Raw genomic sequence first — 14,447 nt, forward strand, 5'->3', positions numbered from 1 at the left:
AGCAGGCCACTTGAGAAAATGTATTTTGTATTTCACTCGTTCCAGCAGTTTCTGTGTTTTGTCCAAGAACACTTCAGATGGAAACACTTTGCATACACACTTGTGATTGTCATTTCTTAGCAGAGGAACAACTTGAACACCAATTTACCCTTTTCTCACTTACTATGTGGCAGTAAAGCTGTGCCAAACAGAGCTCTGCTAAAGTGTGGGCCTTGTGCTGTTATGATGCTGACATATTGTTCTGTTATCACCATCTTGGTCAAGATTATCCATTCAGAAAGGTCCCTAGGGACAGAATTCTGTTACTATTGGGGGAGTGGGTGGATGCATCTGTGGGCCAAGTATAATATGGTAGAAAAAATGTAGAACTCAAATCCATGGGCCTCATCACTAACTTAATGATGCTAAGCAGTTATTTTCATTTTTCAATGAAAGTCATCTGTAAGATTCTTTGAATCCATTCTTAATCTGTTGCACTAATTTCCCCCTGTGTTCTGTATAGGCTTGTTTTTATTTATCCATTCATTTATTTACTCAATATGCATTTATTGAATACATACTATATGCCATTAAGGCATTATGTTTTATTTCAAGGGTTTAAAACTGTAATGAAATACTTAAATACTTAACTCTTAAGTAACTCACAATCTAGCAAAGACAAATTAAGGTTAACTGATATACAATTTGATATAAGAATAAGTTTTAAGAAGTACAGGTGTACATGTTGGCAGAATTTGGGATTCTAGAAGGGACTGATGAAAATATGTATCCCAAAGTCGGGTCTCTTTCCCCCAGTTGGTTTTTCTTCATAAGTCTTCCCTGAGGCATAATTGTTTAATTCTTAAGATAAGTTTTATTAAGGATTTCTCCACTTCTTCTATATTTTTCTCTAGTTTTATGCTTCCATACTCTCTGGAATCTCTCAGTCTAGGGAAACCAAGCTATTTAAGTCATTTATACCAACACACAGTTGAGTTCATATGTTGCTTTTTCCACAGTTTTTGTTTAATAGTAGGTTGATGGAAGTCAGATGTTGCATTATTTGAGGGAATGATTGAATATCATTGATGACAAAACTCTAGGAACTGTGTCTTTGTGGAAGAAAGAATTTGAGTGGGAGAACCCAAGCCAATCCTTTCAGAAACTAAATTTGTTCTGTGTAGCTTCTCAAATACAGGCTGTGCATTGTTTAGATCTTTGATTCAAAACACAGGAACTTGTTGTTTTGGGTTGGTTGGTTGGTTAGTGGGTTACTTAGTTGAAGGGAGGAAAGTTATGAGACACAGCATGACAGATTCCCAATCAAGAAAAACATAAATAAAATTGATTACTAAATTCATGGACTATACACTGTCTTCTAATAGTTGCAACTATTTATAAGCATTGTGCACATATCATTTAGGTAAGGTATTTTTTACGAATAGGGGGACAGATAAAAGATAAATTCTGATATTTGCACATGGGTTCTATGAAATGCAAAGGGAGTGGGGTGGGAAGAGACTAACCAAAGAACGTATATGCATATATGCATAACCCATGGACACAGACAATAGTGTGGGGAAGGCTGGGGTGGGAGGAGCCTGGTAGAGAAGGCCAATGGGAGGAGAAAGGGGGGACATCTGTAATACTTTCAACAATAATAACAAATTAAAAAAAATAAATTTCATGGGCAAAACCAATTTTACCAAAAAAAAAAAGAAAGAAAGAGAGAGAGAAAGAAATGCATGTACATTGTAAGAAACTGCCACAGAAGTAAGGTTTGGTAGGTGGCACTTGCTGAGATAGAATGAATTGCGGGGTGAGCCTGGGTGAATTGGGGATGAATTCTTCAAGACAAAAATTAAGATGAAATAGTAGTCTCATTTAAAAATTGTTTGATTCTCATTTATTTTGAAATGGGTAACGTTGATATTGTTAAATTATTCTCCATCTTAAAATAATAAAATGTTATATTGTGTGACCTTAAAAAATTATGAGGAAATATATGCTATGTCAACATACATTCTATTCTAGTTTTCAGTATATTTATCTTGGCAACCCAATGTACATGATCTCTTTACTCCTCCCAAAATGAGAACCCGGATCATCATTCTTACGCTACCAGTTGATTTGCTCCTCATTGTCCTCCAGGATGCTTATTGTCGTCACCATCCTGCTTGTGCCTTAGTGCAGGTATTGGCCTTCAGAAGTGCCTTCTGGGCCCGACCATCACACAGTTAGAACTTAATGTGCTGTTTCTGTGCTCATGTCATATTCATTGTCTGATATAGAACAAATTTAAAAGTAGTAATGTTCCAGGGTCCCTTGAACCCACAGAGCGGATGAGTCGAAAGGGGACTTGGTTAAGGAGAATGAACTTGCGCTTCTGTTTTAGGTGAAAAGGATTTCTGAGGATCCTCCTTGCAAATGCCCAACCAAATTCTGTGTGGAGAGGCTCTCTCAAGGAAGATACCGAGTGGGAGAAAAGATCCTCTTCATTAGGGTAAAGTTTTACTTTTCGCTTGATATCTTGTCCTTTATGAAACTTTCAGGACTTCAGTTGGGGGTTACAGGAAAATATGACCAATAACTAAGCAGGGACTTCCCCTGTGATGGTTACAGTTGGACTTGAAGACATGAGGTATGAACATTTTTAAATGTATCATACATAATTATTGCTGAGGGATAAATAGATAGAACTATCTCTTTTTACATATATACAAGCATGCACACCAAATAGATCATAGAGAGAAAATAGAATGAGGAAAAGGAAAAACAACTTCTTTTTGGTTTATACATGTAGTTTCAGGAACTACCCCCACCCCCTACCCCCTGTACACACACACACACACACACACACACACACACACACCCATTGGGAAATAGAAATCAGTATTTTACCCTGGTCTTTTATCAGGAAGATCATCCTGTTGGTCCTGATAACTTTCAAATTACTTGAACATGATTTTTAAGAAATTTGGATTATGAACCAGGGTAATGGGAATGAAAGGTCATTACAATAGCATGGTTAAAATGGTGACAATCATTTCTTACTTAGTTTTCTGCGGTGAATAAAGAAAGGTGGACCTATGCCAATGAATGATGGTTGGGTGGTCTCTCCATTTTACAATGGTCCTAATTAGAAATCTAACCAGATGTCATGAGCAGTGTTAGATTATAATTAGTGGCTCAATAAAGTCACATTCCAGGCCATTTACTTGTGATCTGTTTTTGTAATAATCAAGAAAACTTAATTTCTCAGAGTAAGTTTGTGACTTTTTATTAGACCAAGAATTCTTCTTCTCAGAAATGAGAAAATGAAATATATAGCACTGATACATTCCCAGAAACCTGAAATTGATAAGTATTTATCTACTTTATTTTTTAGTCATTTTCTAAATAGTAGAGGTTTTGATTCAAAGGAGCCTTTAGTCTCTTTTCTTTTGAATATGTTACAAATATCTTGCTTGTTTTATTTTGTAGAGCAGAATGATTTGAATGTGTATATCTAGTATAATCAATGACCATTCTAACCAGTACTCAAATCAGTGTTGGCCCAGTGAAATTTTATCTGTGTAATGTTTCCTTAATTTCAATGTTTGACTGAACATCATTTGTGACAAATTTTTTTTTAAGGTTCTACAACATGTTAGTTGAAGAAAAGTTTCATCATAATTAGCCTTCAAAAAAATGTCAATCATTTTTTAATTTTAATCTAATGGAGGTCAATGTTTATTGATTGGGGGGAAATTTTGGGCAATAGCTGACATTTTGGAACACAAAGGGATCTAGCGATAGGGTATCATTAGGGTTGGTGTACAGACCCGGGAGAACAGCCTCACCTGGATAAGCAGGTGCCCCTCGGTGCTTCCTGTTCTCTCATTCCTCCTATGAGGATAACACACAGGTTTATTTTAGCCAAGCCGTCTGCTTTCCCTCTAGTACATTAAAAATATTGATTTAGTAATTCCAAAGATGTGTTTAAATTTTACTATGTTGACCTTTCTCAGTTGAGACTCAGGCTCCCTGACAATATTAGGCCCCTGAGCCTGAAGCAAAACAGGGTTTTATTCATATAAACAATGATCCTTTTTATGTTAGAAGCATTGACAAAACACATAATTAATAAATCAGATACATTTCCTTCTAATGTAACCTGATGTCTGCAGGCAAAAAAAAAAATATATATATATATGTATGTATGTATATACGTATATATACATATATATATAACATATTTATTTCTGTCTGATCTTCCATATTTAGTCTATTTTCAAAGAATTTACCTGTATTTATTAATAACATAAATATACATTCTAGTCAACATTTAAGAAATTTTTTGGTGTTCCATTTCTTTTCAAAAAATGGTTTCCTTTTGGTAAAGTCTGTGCATGTACTGTTTATAGAGGAATTGGGATTTACTTTCCTGAAAAATATTGCATCAACTTCCCTAGTGGTAGCGTTTGAATTAAATACCAGTGTGTAACGCACAACCTAGTGTGCACACTCCGTGTCATGCTGCTCGTGTTCCAGGGCAGCTGTGACAAGGGACTTCACTGCAGCGTGGTTGTGCACTGAATGGCGTCATACTGCTGTGACACAAGTTTTAACCAACGCGAGTCATTCACTTTTTCTCATTTTACACTGTCCACGTATAATGGAAACTATTTTTTTTTTTTACAACAGATTCCCTTTAAAATTAACCTGTTTTTTCATGTCTTAATTTTTTAAAAGGAATTTTTTTATGACTGCCTAAATCAGAAAGTAAAACAATTTGTCAAGAAAGGGAGACATCTATTAACATATAACTATTGAAATGGTTATCCTTTGGCGTGTCAGGGGTCCATTCCCACCCTGATGAGGGTAGCGGTGCTAAAAGGACTCCTCTGTTGTTTCTGGTTATCCCTGGAGGCTTTTGACCTCCCGTTCCCTTGCGTTTAGGAATTGAAATTTCACAGGCTAACCATATGCACCATTTATTGCACATTTTCTCCCAATTTGTTTCCCTTCACTGAATGCACAAATTAATGTCGTCTCACTGAGGAGTGTACACTTTGGCTAGTGCTTTTAATTTGTGTCAGGGACTATATTTAATTGATTGTCATTCTGCACTAACTCACTAAAAGGAACGGGAACTTATTAGTTTAAAAAAGAAAGCCCTCAGAGGTATTGATTTTCAAATGATCGTATGGTTGTTGCTGCCAATGAACTTTACAGTCCTCTGAACACCTGGATTAAGTAGTAAGTGCCTTTAATCAAATTCCCACGCACACTATGGTAATGATCACCTCGGTGTCTGCAAGTTCTGCATTTCTTACTTTTACATTGGCATATTTTAAACTTTGCCATATCTTTTTTGAGGCTGCTAAATATGGTCATATTTACTATATAATACACAATAAGCAGATGCATTTATGCCTATTATCCTATAAAACATACATACAATGAAATAGGCGGTGTCTTAACTTTTATCCCCTGGTTTTCTGTCAATCCTGAGAACAGCAGTGTCTTCTTATGGCCATAATGAACTTGGCCATGAAAAGAACAATTGTCTTTTAAGGCTGTTGGTAAGACTGTTGACTTAGCTTGAACCTAAAGACAACGCATTTGTCAAAACTGACTCAGAAAACAACTCTCTCTTAGAAATTGATAAATACAAGATTCTCTTAAGTCTGCATGTAACACGTTTACCCTGAATTTAACAAGTTCATTGCTAACCAAATTCCAAGGTTTGTTGACAGCACCTAATCACTTTACTTACATATGGTTTTATGATTATTATGTATATGAACACATCTTCTCTTTATAGATTAAAACAGACCAGTAACAGCAAATAAGAGTGAAAAATATAGTAATGTGAAAAGATTACAGAAAAAGAGCCCAGAAGACATTTTCTGCAGATGATATCTTTGCTAAGCATATGTCTTATCTGTGGGTTTCTAGAAATCAGTGTGTGAATGGATACTTCACACACATGACTACCTAGCGTGTATTTGTTTAATGCTTCTATATGCTTATGAAGGCATGTTTGCTTATGTACATATGTCTCCATTTCAAGGTGAGGGAATTAATCTTTACCCAAATATAAAGAATCCAATAGTACAAGGGAAAACCTTTGAGGTTTTTGACTGTGGCTTTTAGATAATCATGCTAATAATCCCTGGCCAAAGTGGGACTTCTCTTGTTTCTAAGTTATCAAAAATAATTTTCAAAGCCATATTTTTGCTCTACATCTTTTAATAGCAACATTGTTGTTAACCAGTCTGGTGGGCAGACAAGATAAATGCAGCTAACTTATACCTGTGTGGTGCAAGTACAAATTTATTTTCCTCGAAGGTATAAATATTTCAGTTATTTTTCAGTGACTTTTGAATTTGGACAGTGATAATAAAACCTCCTTTTGATTTCTGAAGTAACAGAGATTTGGATATTACCATTTAGCCATGCTATATATCTTTAAAATGTGAATAGATGGATCTCAGGCCTACTGTTATTTGGGGAGAAGAGAAGTAAGAATTTTCCTTTGTTCATTTGTTCATTCAGTTAGTTCGTTTCTACCCAGGCTCTCAAGAAGACAGATGACAATATTAATGTGTATGAGCTTGTGGGAAAGGTTTCCAGATGCCATAAAAGATCTATATTATTTTATGTGAGCCCTGGCCGGTTTGGCTCAGCGGTTAGAGCGTCGGCCTGCGGTCCTGAGAGACCCGGGTTCGGTTCCCGCTAAGGGCATGTACCTTGGTTGCAGTTTGTCCCCAGCCCTGGTCGGTCGTGCGGGTGGCAGCCACTCGATGTGTTCCTTTCACATCGATGTTTCTCTCTCTCTCTCCATTCCTCTCTCTCCCTCCCACTCTATCTGAGCAAGGAATGGAAAAATGTCCTCGGGTGAGGATAAAAAAAAAAAACAAAACTATTTTATTTGACAACCTCAATTCAATGGTGACAATATTCTATGTAAATATCTGGCAGTAATTTTTAAAAGTGATCCCCCGATAAGCAGCATCAGTAACATCTGGGATTGTTGGAATCGCCTCATCCTGACATTAAATCAGACACTTGTGTTTCAACAAGCCCTTCAGGTTACTCTGAAGTGTGCTGAAGTTTGAAACAAACAATCTAAAAAAAAAAAAAAGAAGGAAAGAAAGAACTATATAAAGAAAAAAATTTGTTGTATAACACCACAATTAGAAATCATTGCATGTATGATCATAGAAGAATATAACCATTCAGATTTCTATGTATCCTTGTGAGAAAATACAGAGGATATAATATTAAGTAGAACAGATTTTGAAATTCTATTTACATATAACAATACCACTGTGTAGATATGATGTATAATTAATGACTCAGACTTGAAGGGAATAGGAATAATTGAAAATGGTTTTTAATTGTTGAGCCATTTTTTGTTTTGCATTTACTTCTGATGATGACATTAACAACATGAATTCTTCAGAGGAAGAGAAGTCAGCAAATTTGACAATAAATAAAAGGACTTCTATAAGACATCTTATGAATTGGCCGACTGCTCATTTTTCTGGTCCTTTCGCTAAGCTTCTGATCTTCTGGAAAAAGTAGAGAGGTTTATTGGAGCCATGGTGTTGTAGACAAGGGAGGACTTTGAATTTCTGTTGTGAAATCATAGCATATTTTTTCTTGGCTGAAGCTTTTACCTTTTCTTATCTTTCTTTACTATTTTATCTCTCCATTTTCATAACTCACTCAAATTGTTTTGGGTTAGTACTAGAAAACATGCGAACACCTGTATGATGTTCCTTTGCTTTGCAGACTCCATAACTGAGTCATGTACTCATAAAATCCCTTCCTTTTAAAGCTTAATTTTTAGTGACATGCAAATAATCTAATATGCTAAACTGATCTGTGCTAATATGATAAATTGATTTGTAAATGGCTCTAATGAGTAGAATGTCCACGGGCTGAGATCTGTACACTTAACATCGTTGCTCTAATGTTCTGGTAGTAAGACTGTCTGGCACAATAGCAAATGAGCCAGTGGGGTCATGTCTTGTGAGGTAGCTGACTTTTCGTGCTAATATGATGAATACCTTTTACAATTTATCACTTAATTACAATTTATCACTATCCTAACATTGTGCTCTAATGTGATTCAAAATGTGTTCCAAGGAATAATAGTTCCAGAAGATGTCCAAAGGTATTATTTATAAAGAACATTTATCATATTACAGAGTTTAAACAGGCTTCTTTAATAACTCTGGTGATTAATAATGGACTCTATTAGCCTCTGTCTGAGCATGTGATATATTTCATTTTACTTCTCATTCCAGTATGGTATAAACTGTTGCCATTCCCATTTTATAGATGAGGCAGCTGAAACAAGGAGGTTGAATAACTTCCCAAAGATATAAGCTAATTAGTGGTAAAAGTAGTCTTCAAAGGCCCAACTCCTGAACTGACTTTCTCTACCACTAAGTAATATTGATGTGTTTAACTGGCATTACCTGGGATTTTTTGGAGGGATGAATATACTGATATGATCTATCCCATAGTAAATAATGAGATGTACTATGTAGCCTTTTTCAAATGTATCTGATCATAGAAATTGTCCCTCCTGCAGCTCCCCCCTCCCCCCCAGAGTATCATCCTTGGCTAGGAGGTCATGAAAATATACTTTGGGAAAGGAATTAATCAATTGAAGCAAATTAAAAAATTAATTTTTGACAAAACTGTACTGAATTGAAAGTTTTCATTTGCCAGAGTTAAAACCCATATATATTAAATTACTGCTAAAAAATATTCAACTTATACTAATTTTTACCTTAAAGTTTCATTTGGAAATTATGTGTTAAGGCAATGACTAGAAAACCTGTAGAGGAAAGACAGCAAAAATTAAAAAGTGTCATGTGTGTGGGGCATTTTAGCAAATGCTTTATATACATTATCTCACTGAACCCCCTTTATTTATTTATTTATTTATTTATTTATTTATTTATTTATTTTTCCTCACCCGAGGACATTTTTCCATTTTTTTGTTCAGGTAGAGTGGAAGGGAGAGAGAGGAAGGGAGAGAGAGAGAGAAACATCGACGTGAAGGGACACATCGAGTGGCTGCCACCCGCACAACCGACCAGGGCCGGGGACAAACTGCAACCGAGGTACGTGCCCTTAGCGGGAACCGAACCCGGGTCTCTCTGGACCGCAGGCCGACGCTCTAACCGCTGAGCCAAACCGGCCAGGGCATGAACCCCCTTTAAAACACAGCTGGGAAACTGTTCTCATGCTTTTGTTACAGGTGAAAAGATAAAAGTCTTTTTCTTTTTTTTTTTTTTTTCAGACCTAGCGAGGCTAGGTCTGAAGGTAAGTAGTGTGATCAACAAAATTGAAGTTTTGACTCCCAAACCCATAATACACTCCACTCCAGGTTGCTACCCTGTGGCATGTCAATTAAATGCAAATATTTTATTCACAAGTTTAGTACTTTAAAAAAAGAGATGTACCTTTTTACAATATATTTAAGGCTCAACGATATAGTAGTGTTTTCCTTATACCATTTTCCCCCCAAATATTCAGAGTGCGAAAGGCATTACAATTGCATAATCAGTAGTGCCTACCATACTATAATAGTAACATTATATAATAATAGTAAAATTATAACAATATTCACTAGGTGTTTACTTGTATGCCAGACACTGTTCAAAAGGCTTTATATGGCCTGTCTAGTTTAATGCTCAAAACCAGTCAGACCTCTATCTGTCATGTTATCTGTCCTAATATATTTTTAATAGAAGTGAGACGATAAATCTTCTATATTGTCAGTTGAGTATTACTGAGTCTACTTGCTAATTGTAGATATTTTTTAAGTGGTTTAATATTATTTCGAAACATGTTTAAAGCAGACTTTCACAGTTAGGTAAAACCAAATGACCTAATATAGCGTCCAGATGATGTACTATAGAATTGTACACTTGAACCCTATATAGTCTCATTAACCAATGTCACCCCAATAAATTTAACAGAAAATAAAAGAAATTAAAAAATGGAATCTTGCAAAGAAACAAAAACAATACCATGTGAGGTTGCACGCTAACATCCTAATGATTCAGGGTATTATTTTTTCCCATTTTAAGACGTGTGACAAGGGCCTGAAGAAAAGACAATGAATAATTTAATTGGAAGTCAGCAAAGGGATCTGAAATGTTATGGAGTCACCTTCTCGATACTACTTTTAAATGAAATCATCTCAGATCAATGGAAAGGTCACAGACATTGTTATTGATTCATTATAATTTCTTCTTTACTATAAAATTTCTTCAGGATTATTCCCGTGTGGTGAAAATCAACGCACTGTAACAAACCAAGCAAAAAAGGCACCCGAGCTCTGTTTCTATAGCAACCCAACCTGGCAATGTCTTCTGGGACTCACTCGAAGGGAGGGTCCAATGATAGCGAGGGATATTACTTCCTTTTCTGCTCTTATGACACATATTGATTTACTGTGAGTAAAAAAAGGAGCACGGTTCAAATTGCATACCTTTCCTGCTAATGAAAAATGGGCTGTTACGTAAAAATGCAAAGGAGTTTTAAACAAATAGCAAGCACAGTAAGACTTCTCTGTATCTTAATGGAAAATTACACCAACAGTCATTACTCAGCAGCTGAATGTCAAAAATTCATTTTTAAAACACGATTAATATAAACCTTTCCCCTAATTTAATAATTTATGGGAATCATGATTAGGATTTTAAAACTACGTAATAGCTTACATTCATTTCTAGAAACAAATATGACCATGTTTGCCTCTGATGTATATAAAATCTCAGACAGCATTCATAATCCATGGTGAGAGAAAAAACATGGCTGTTAATTAGCACATGAATATTGCCAAACTGGCTCCCTTTCTTTGCCCAACTACCTCAAAAGAACATGATGTCAGGAACATCAGGCAGCAACATTTAAAATGTATTCAAACATTTTAATTTCAGATTTGAAATAATTTTTAATAGCAATTTACTCCATTAAAGAAACTCGTTGGTTTGTAATTTTCTCATGTTCAAAGAGGCTGGGATAATAACAGGGTTATAGTTTACACTTTGGTAACACATCTTTCAAGGGACTTGGCAAATGTGAGTTAAGGCCTCTTAAACTCTTCTTCCTGAGAAAAGGCACAAGTCCCACGTGAATGTAAACTAAACAAAGAACGATGAACTGTTGCTGTAAAAAGAAATCAGCTGTTAGGGTGTCATTCTTCGGAAATGTATCCCTTGAGGTTGAAAACCTTTAAGCACAGAAAAATTTAAACTAGACTTTGTGGAAAATTGCACCCACCATGCTTCAAAATAGGCACAATTATTTATTTCCATTTTAACAATAAGGAAACCGAACATTAGGGAATTAATTATTTGTCAAGGGCCACACAGTTATGAGTCAAAACCTTTCTTTGAATTCAACATGTCTGACTTCAGAGCCCATGGTTTTAACCACAGTGTATGCTTTCATTCTCTTTCAGACTGTCTAGTCTTTGGGAATGTCATGTTGTGAGTATTGATCCTCAGCCTTTCAACATCCATTCATAATTGACCTGTACTTAATGTGCAGCTCCTAATTTGCTTATCCTTTGCTGCTGTGCTTTGGAAAAATATGAAATTTGATAGTCAATCCCTGTTGGAGAGTCAGAAGAAAGTACCCAGGAAACAGAGTATTAAAAAAAAAAAAACAGTAACAACTACCCTCGCAAAAAATATTTTTTTTCTGTAAAACCAACCAAAATGATTTTCACATTGTACAACATACTTATTGATTTTTTAAAAATATGTATTGGCCAGACTTGAAACGTCTTTGAGAAGCAAAAACTTATTCTGGAAATGAAGAAACTAAGCAGTATTCTTAAGTATATTTTCATCTTCAGTTTGCTTTATGCAGTTCGGATCAAAATCTTTAATTGGATTATGTAGAAGAGGAGATTCTGAACATGCTACAGTGGGGTAAAGAGGTGAAATTGTGTTGTGTACCTTTTCATACTTTTATGAAAGGGTCTAAATTGGACTTAGGACAAAGCTCAAGCTGAAAACTTTTGGCATAGCAACTAATGCTTTTAAAAGCAAGTTCCTTAAAAATGGATGGTGACTAATTTTTAAACAACAGTTTTTCTTAACTGTTTTTATCCTGGTACTTGATGGTAATAGAGCATATCTTACTTTCTATGGTTTATAAAGTACATTCACTTATACATCATCTTGTTTTATTTTCATTATTTTACTACTCTTTGAGAAAAATCAGTGTAATTGTAATTTACATATCTTATTGAATTAGGGAGACTGCAGATAATAGAGATTTAATAACTTTCCCAAGGTAATCCAGCTAGTAATTGGTTGATACAAGGTTAAATCATATTATCAATTTTTATATATTAAATTCCATATCTCTTCAACCAATAATGATTAACTGTTAATGATTTACACAATAAAATTTCCCTCTGAAGTTTTTTTTTTTTTTTTTTTAACTGTCTTAACAAAAATGAAAACACTTAGCTCTTCCTTATGTTTTTGATTTAAGGATTGTTTGCCTTGCATTACAAAGTGGACATTACATAGTAATGTGAAATTGTAAAGTTTGTAAGATTTTTCTCTTCCTTTTGTAGTCTTCCTAACAAGAACATTTCTTCGTTACATGCTCTCTGCTGATATACATGTGAAGGATTTTAATATTAAAATATGAATGATTTTCTGCAAAAGGGAAAGAAGTGAAACAATTATACATAATGTGTCATGGTCTTGAATTATTGATGAGTCTTACTAGCAGCCAGAGACAAAACCTGTGAAATATCTGTCGTTATAAATTATATATAATTCTCCCATGGGCTTAAGTTGCATAAACAGGATGCAGCCAGAGTCATTAAGAAATGCATTTTGCAAATGTGGCCATCTCGAGTTTATATTGAATGTAGTCAAGCGTGGTGGAAATTTTTTCATTACAACAGGGACTATTTAGTGGTATCTTTTTCATAAAATCAATGAGTTAAGCTCCTGCATGACTTGGTCATTTTAAACCTTGCATTGCATTTCTCCCCTAATAGTTGACATTTTGAATTTCAATTCCTCAGTAAAAACATGGAATCCCTGTCCTGGACCAACAGGCACCCCCTTTTCCTAAATGCCAAGCCTTTCATTGCAGGAGCCTTACTCACTCACACCAACTATTGGTTCACTGCAACGGCATGTTTCAATTTTATTAACGTTTTGATCTGAAGCTGGGTAGTGTGTTGTTTCGGGATACATTGTGCCACTTCCTGCCATCTTGTTAGGAGCAAATTAAGATCTTGAGGAAAGCTTTGTGTAGCCTTTTGGGAGGAACAAAGTATAAAGGATTTGAGTTTCACATTGGCCTTAGGAGAGAGTCTTGGTTTGTTTTACAATGAAAATCCCGATGTTAGTAAAAAGAGAGAAAAAATCCCAGTGAGTTCTTTAGAGAGTTCTTTGCTGTTTCCCTAAAGGAACCCCAGCAGGAGCTCACTGCGTTACATGACTCTTCTCTGGATTGCAGCTTTCTTTACACCACATTTCTGTTACACCGCAACTGCTCTTGCCAACCGCGAATCCTCCGCACGCACACACCCCGTCCTTGTCACATTCCGCTGTTGTGGGGCAGTGCTCTCTCTAGCTCAGGTTTTATAATCTAGTCTGTGTTATAGACACATTTTAAGGGGCTATAAACTCCATGGAAATTTTTATAATTGTTTGAGAAATGACCATGTAAAGAGCGGTCTTATTCCTCCTGCCTTTTTTTTTTTTTTTAACCAATCCATCTAATGTGTTATTTGTTCATTTTCCCAGAAACTGACACCTTGCCTAACAGTCTCTAACTTTCACTCTGAACACAGTCATTGGTCTTATTTTTTTTAAAATCCAGCCTTATATAAAATGTGGGGCGGAGATAATTGGATAGTGTCTCAGAGGCATCATTTGAAAGCTGGTAAAGGCCAGGCCTGACTTAAATCCTGTCTGCTAACGTTGGCATCAGGCATAACGTTTCTGAGAATCCCCTTTCAAAACTGTAACACCTTTTTAAAACTGTAACAGACAGTAGTAACACATTAATGTGTCATCACCCAGCAGTGTGTTATTTATAAACATTTTACTCTGTCCAGGACTTATTTATATATATATATATATTCATGGTCTTTTGACATCATGGATTAATAGAAAAATTATGGAAAATCCTGTGGCCCACGGAACACTAGGAGTTTTATTAATGTTGCACTGCCGACCCTCCTGAAAATAGTGAGGCTAAAGTGGGCTTCAGCCTTGCACAAGGAGGCACTTGGGACCACAGTGTGGATATCACAGAATTCCTCCATGTGATATTTGCAAAAGACCTTTCTGCCACCTTCCATTTCCCTAGCAACCTACAGTCAATAAGACAAGGAACTCGAAATGTTCTCAGAAGCAAGGTAAGGAGTACCCAGCCTTGGAGGTCTCATCCTTTCTTTTTTTTTT

General features: G+C 35.6%; 1 protein-coding gene across 2 annotated transcripts in view; it reads left to right on the plus strand.

The window, feature by feature from the left end:
- GAS2 (growth arrest specific 2) overlaps nucleotides 1–14,447 on the plus strand; it is a 126,945-nt gene that overhangs the window by 72,783 nt on the left and 39,715 nt on the right. For both annotated transcript variants that reach the window (XM_036259879.1, XM_036259878.1), the window contains one exon: nucleotides 2,375–2,482. In XM_036259879.1, coding sequence (XP_036115772.1) covers nucleotides 2,375–2,482 — 108 coding nt within the window. The remainder of the gene's footprint in view (nucleotides 1–2,374; nucleotides 2,483–14,447) is intronic.

Source organism: Molossus molossus, unplaced genomic scaffold (assembly GCF_014108415.1).
Source record: "Molossus molossus isolate mMolMol1 unplaced genomic scaffold, mMolMol1.p scaffold_m16_p_13, whole genome shotgun sequence".
In the NCBI taxonomy this organism is placed as follows: domain Eukaryota; kingdom Metazoa; phylum Chordata; class Mammalia; order Chiroptera; family Molossidae; genus Molossus; species Molossus molossus.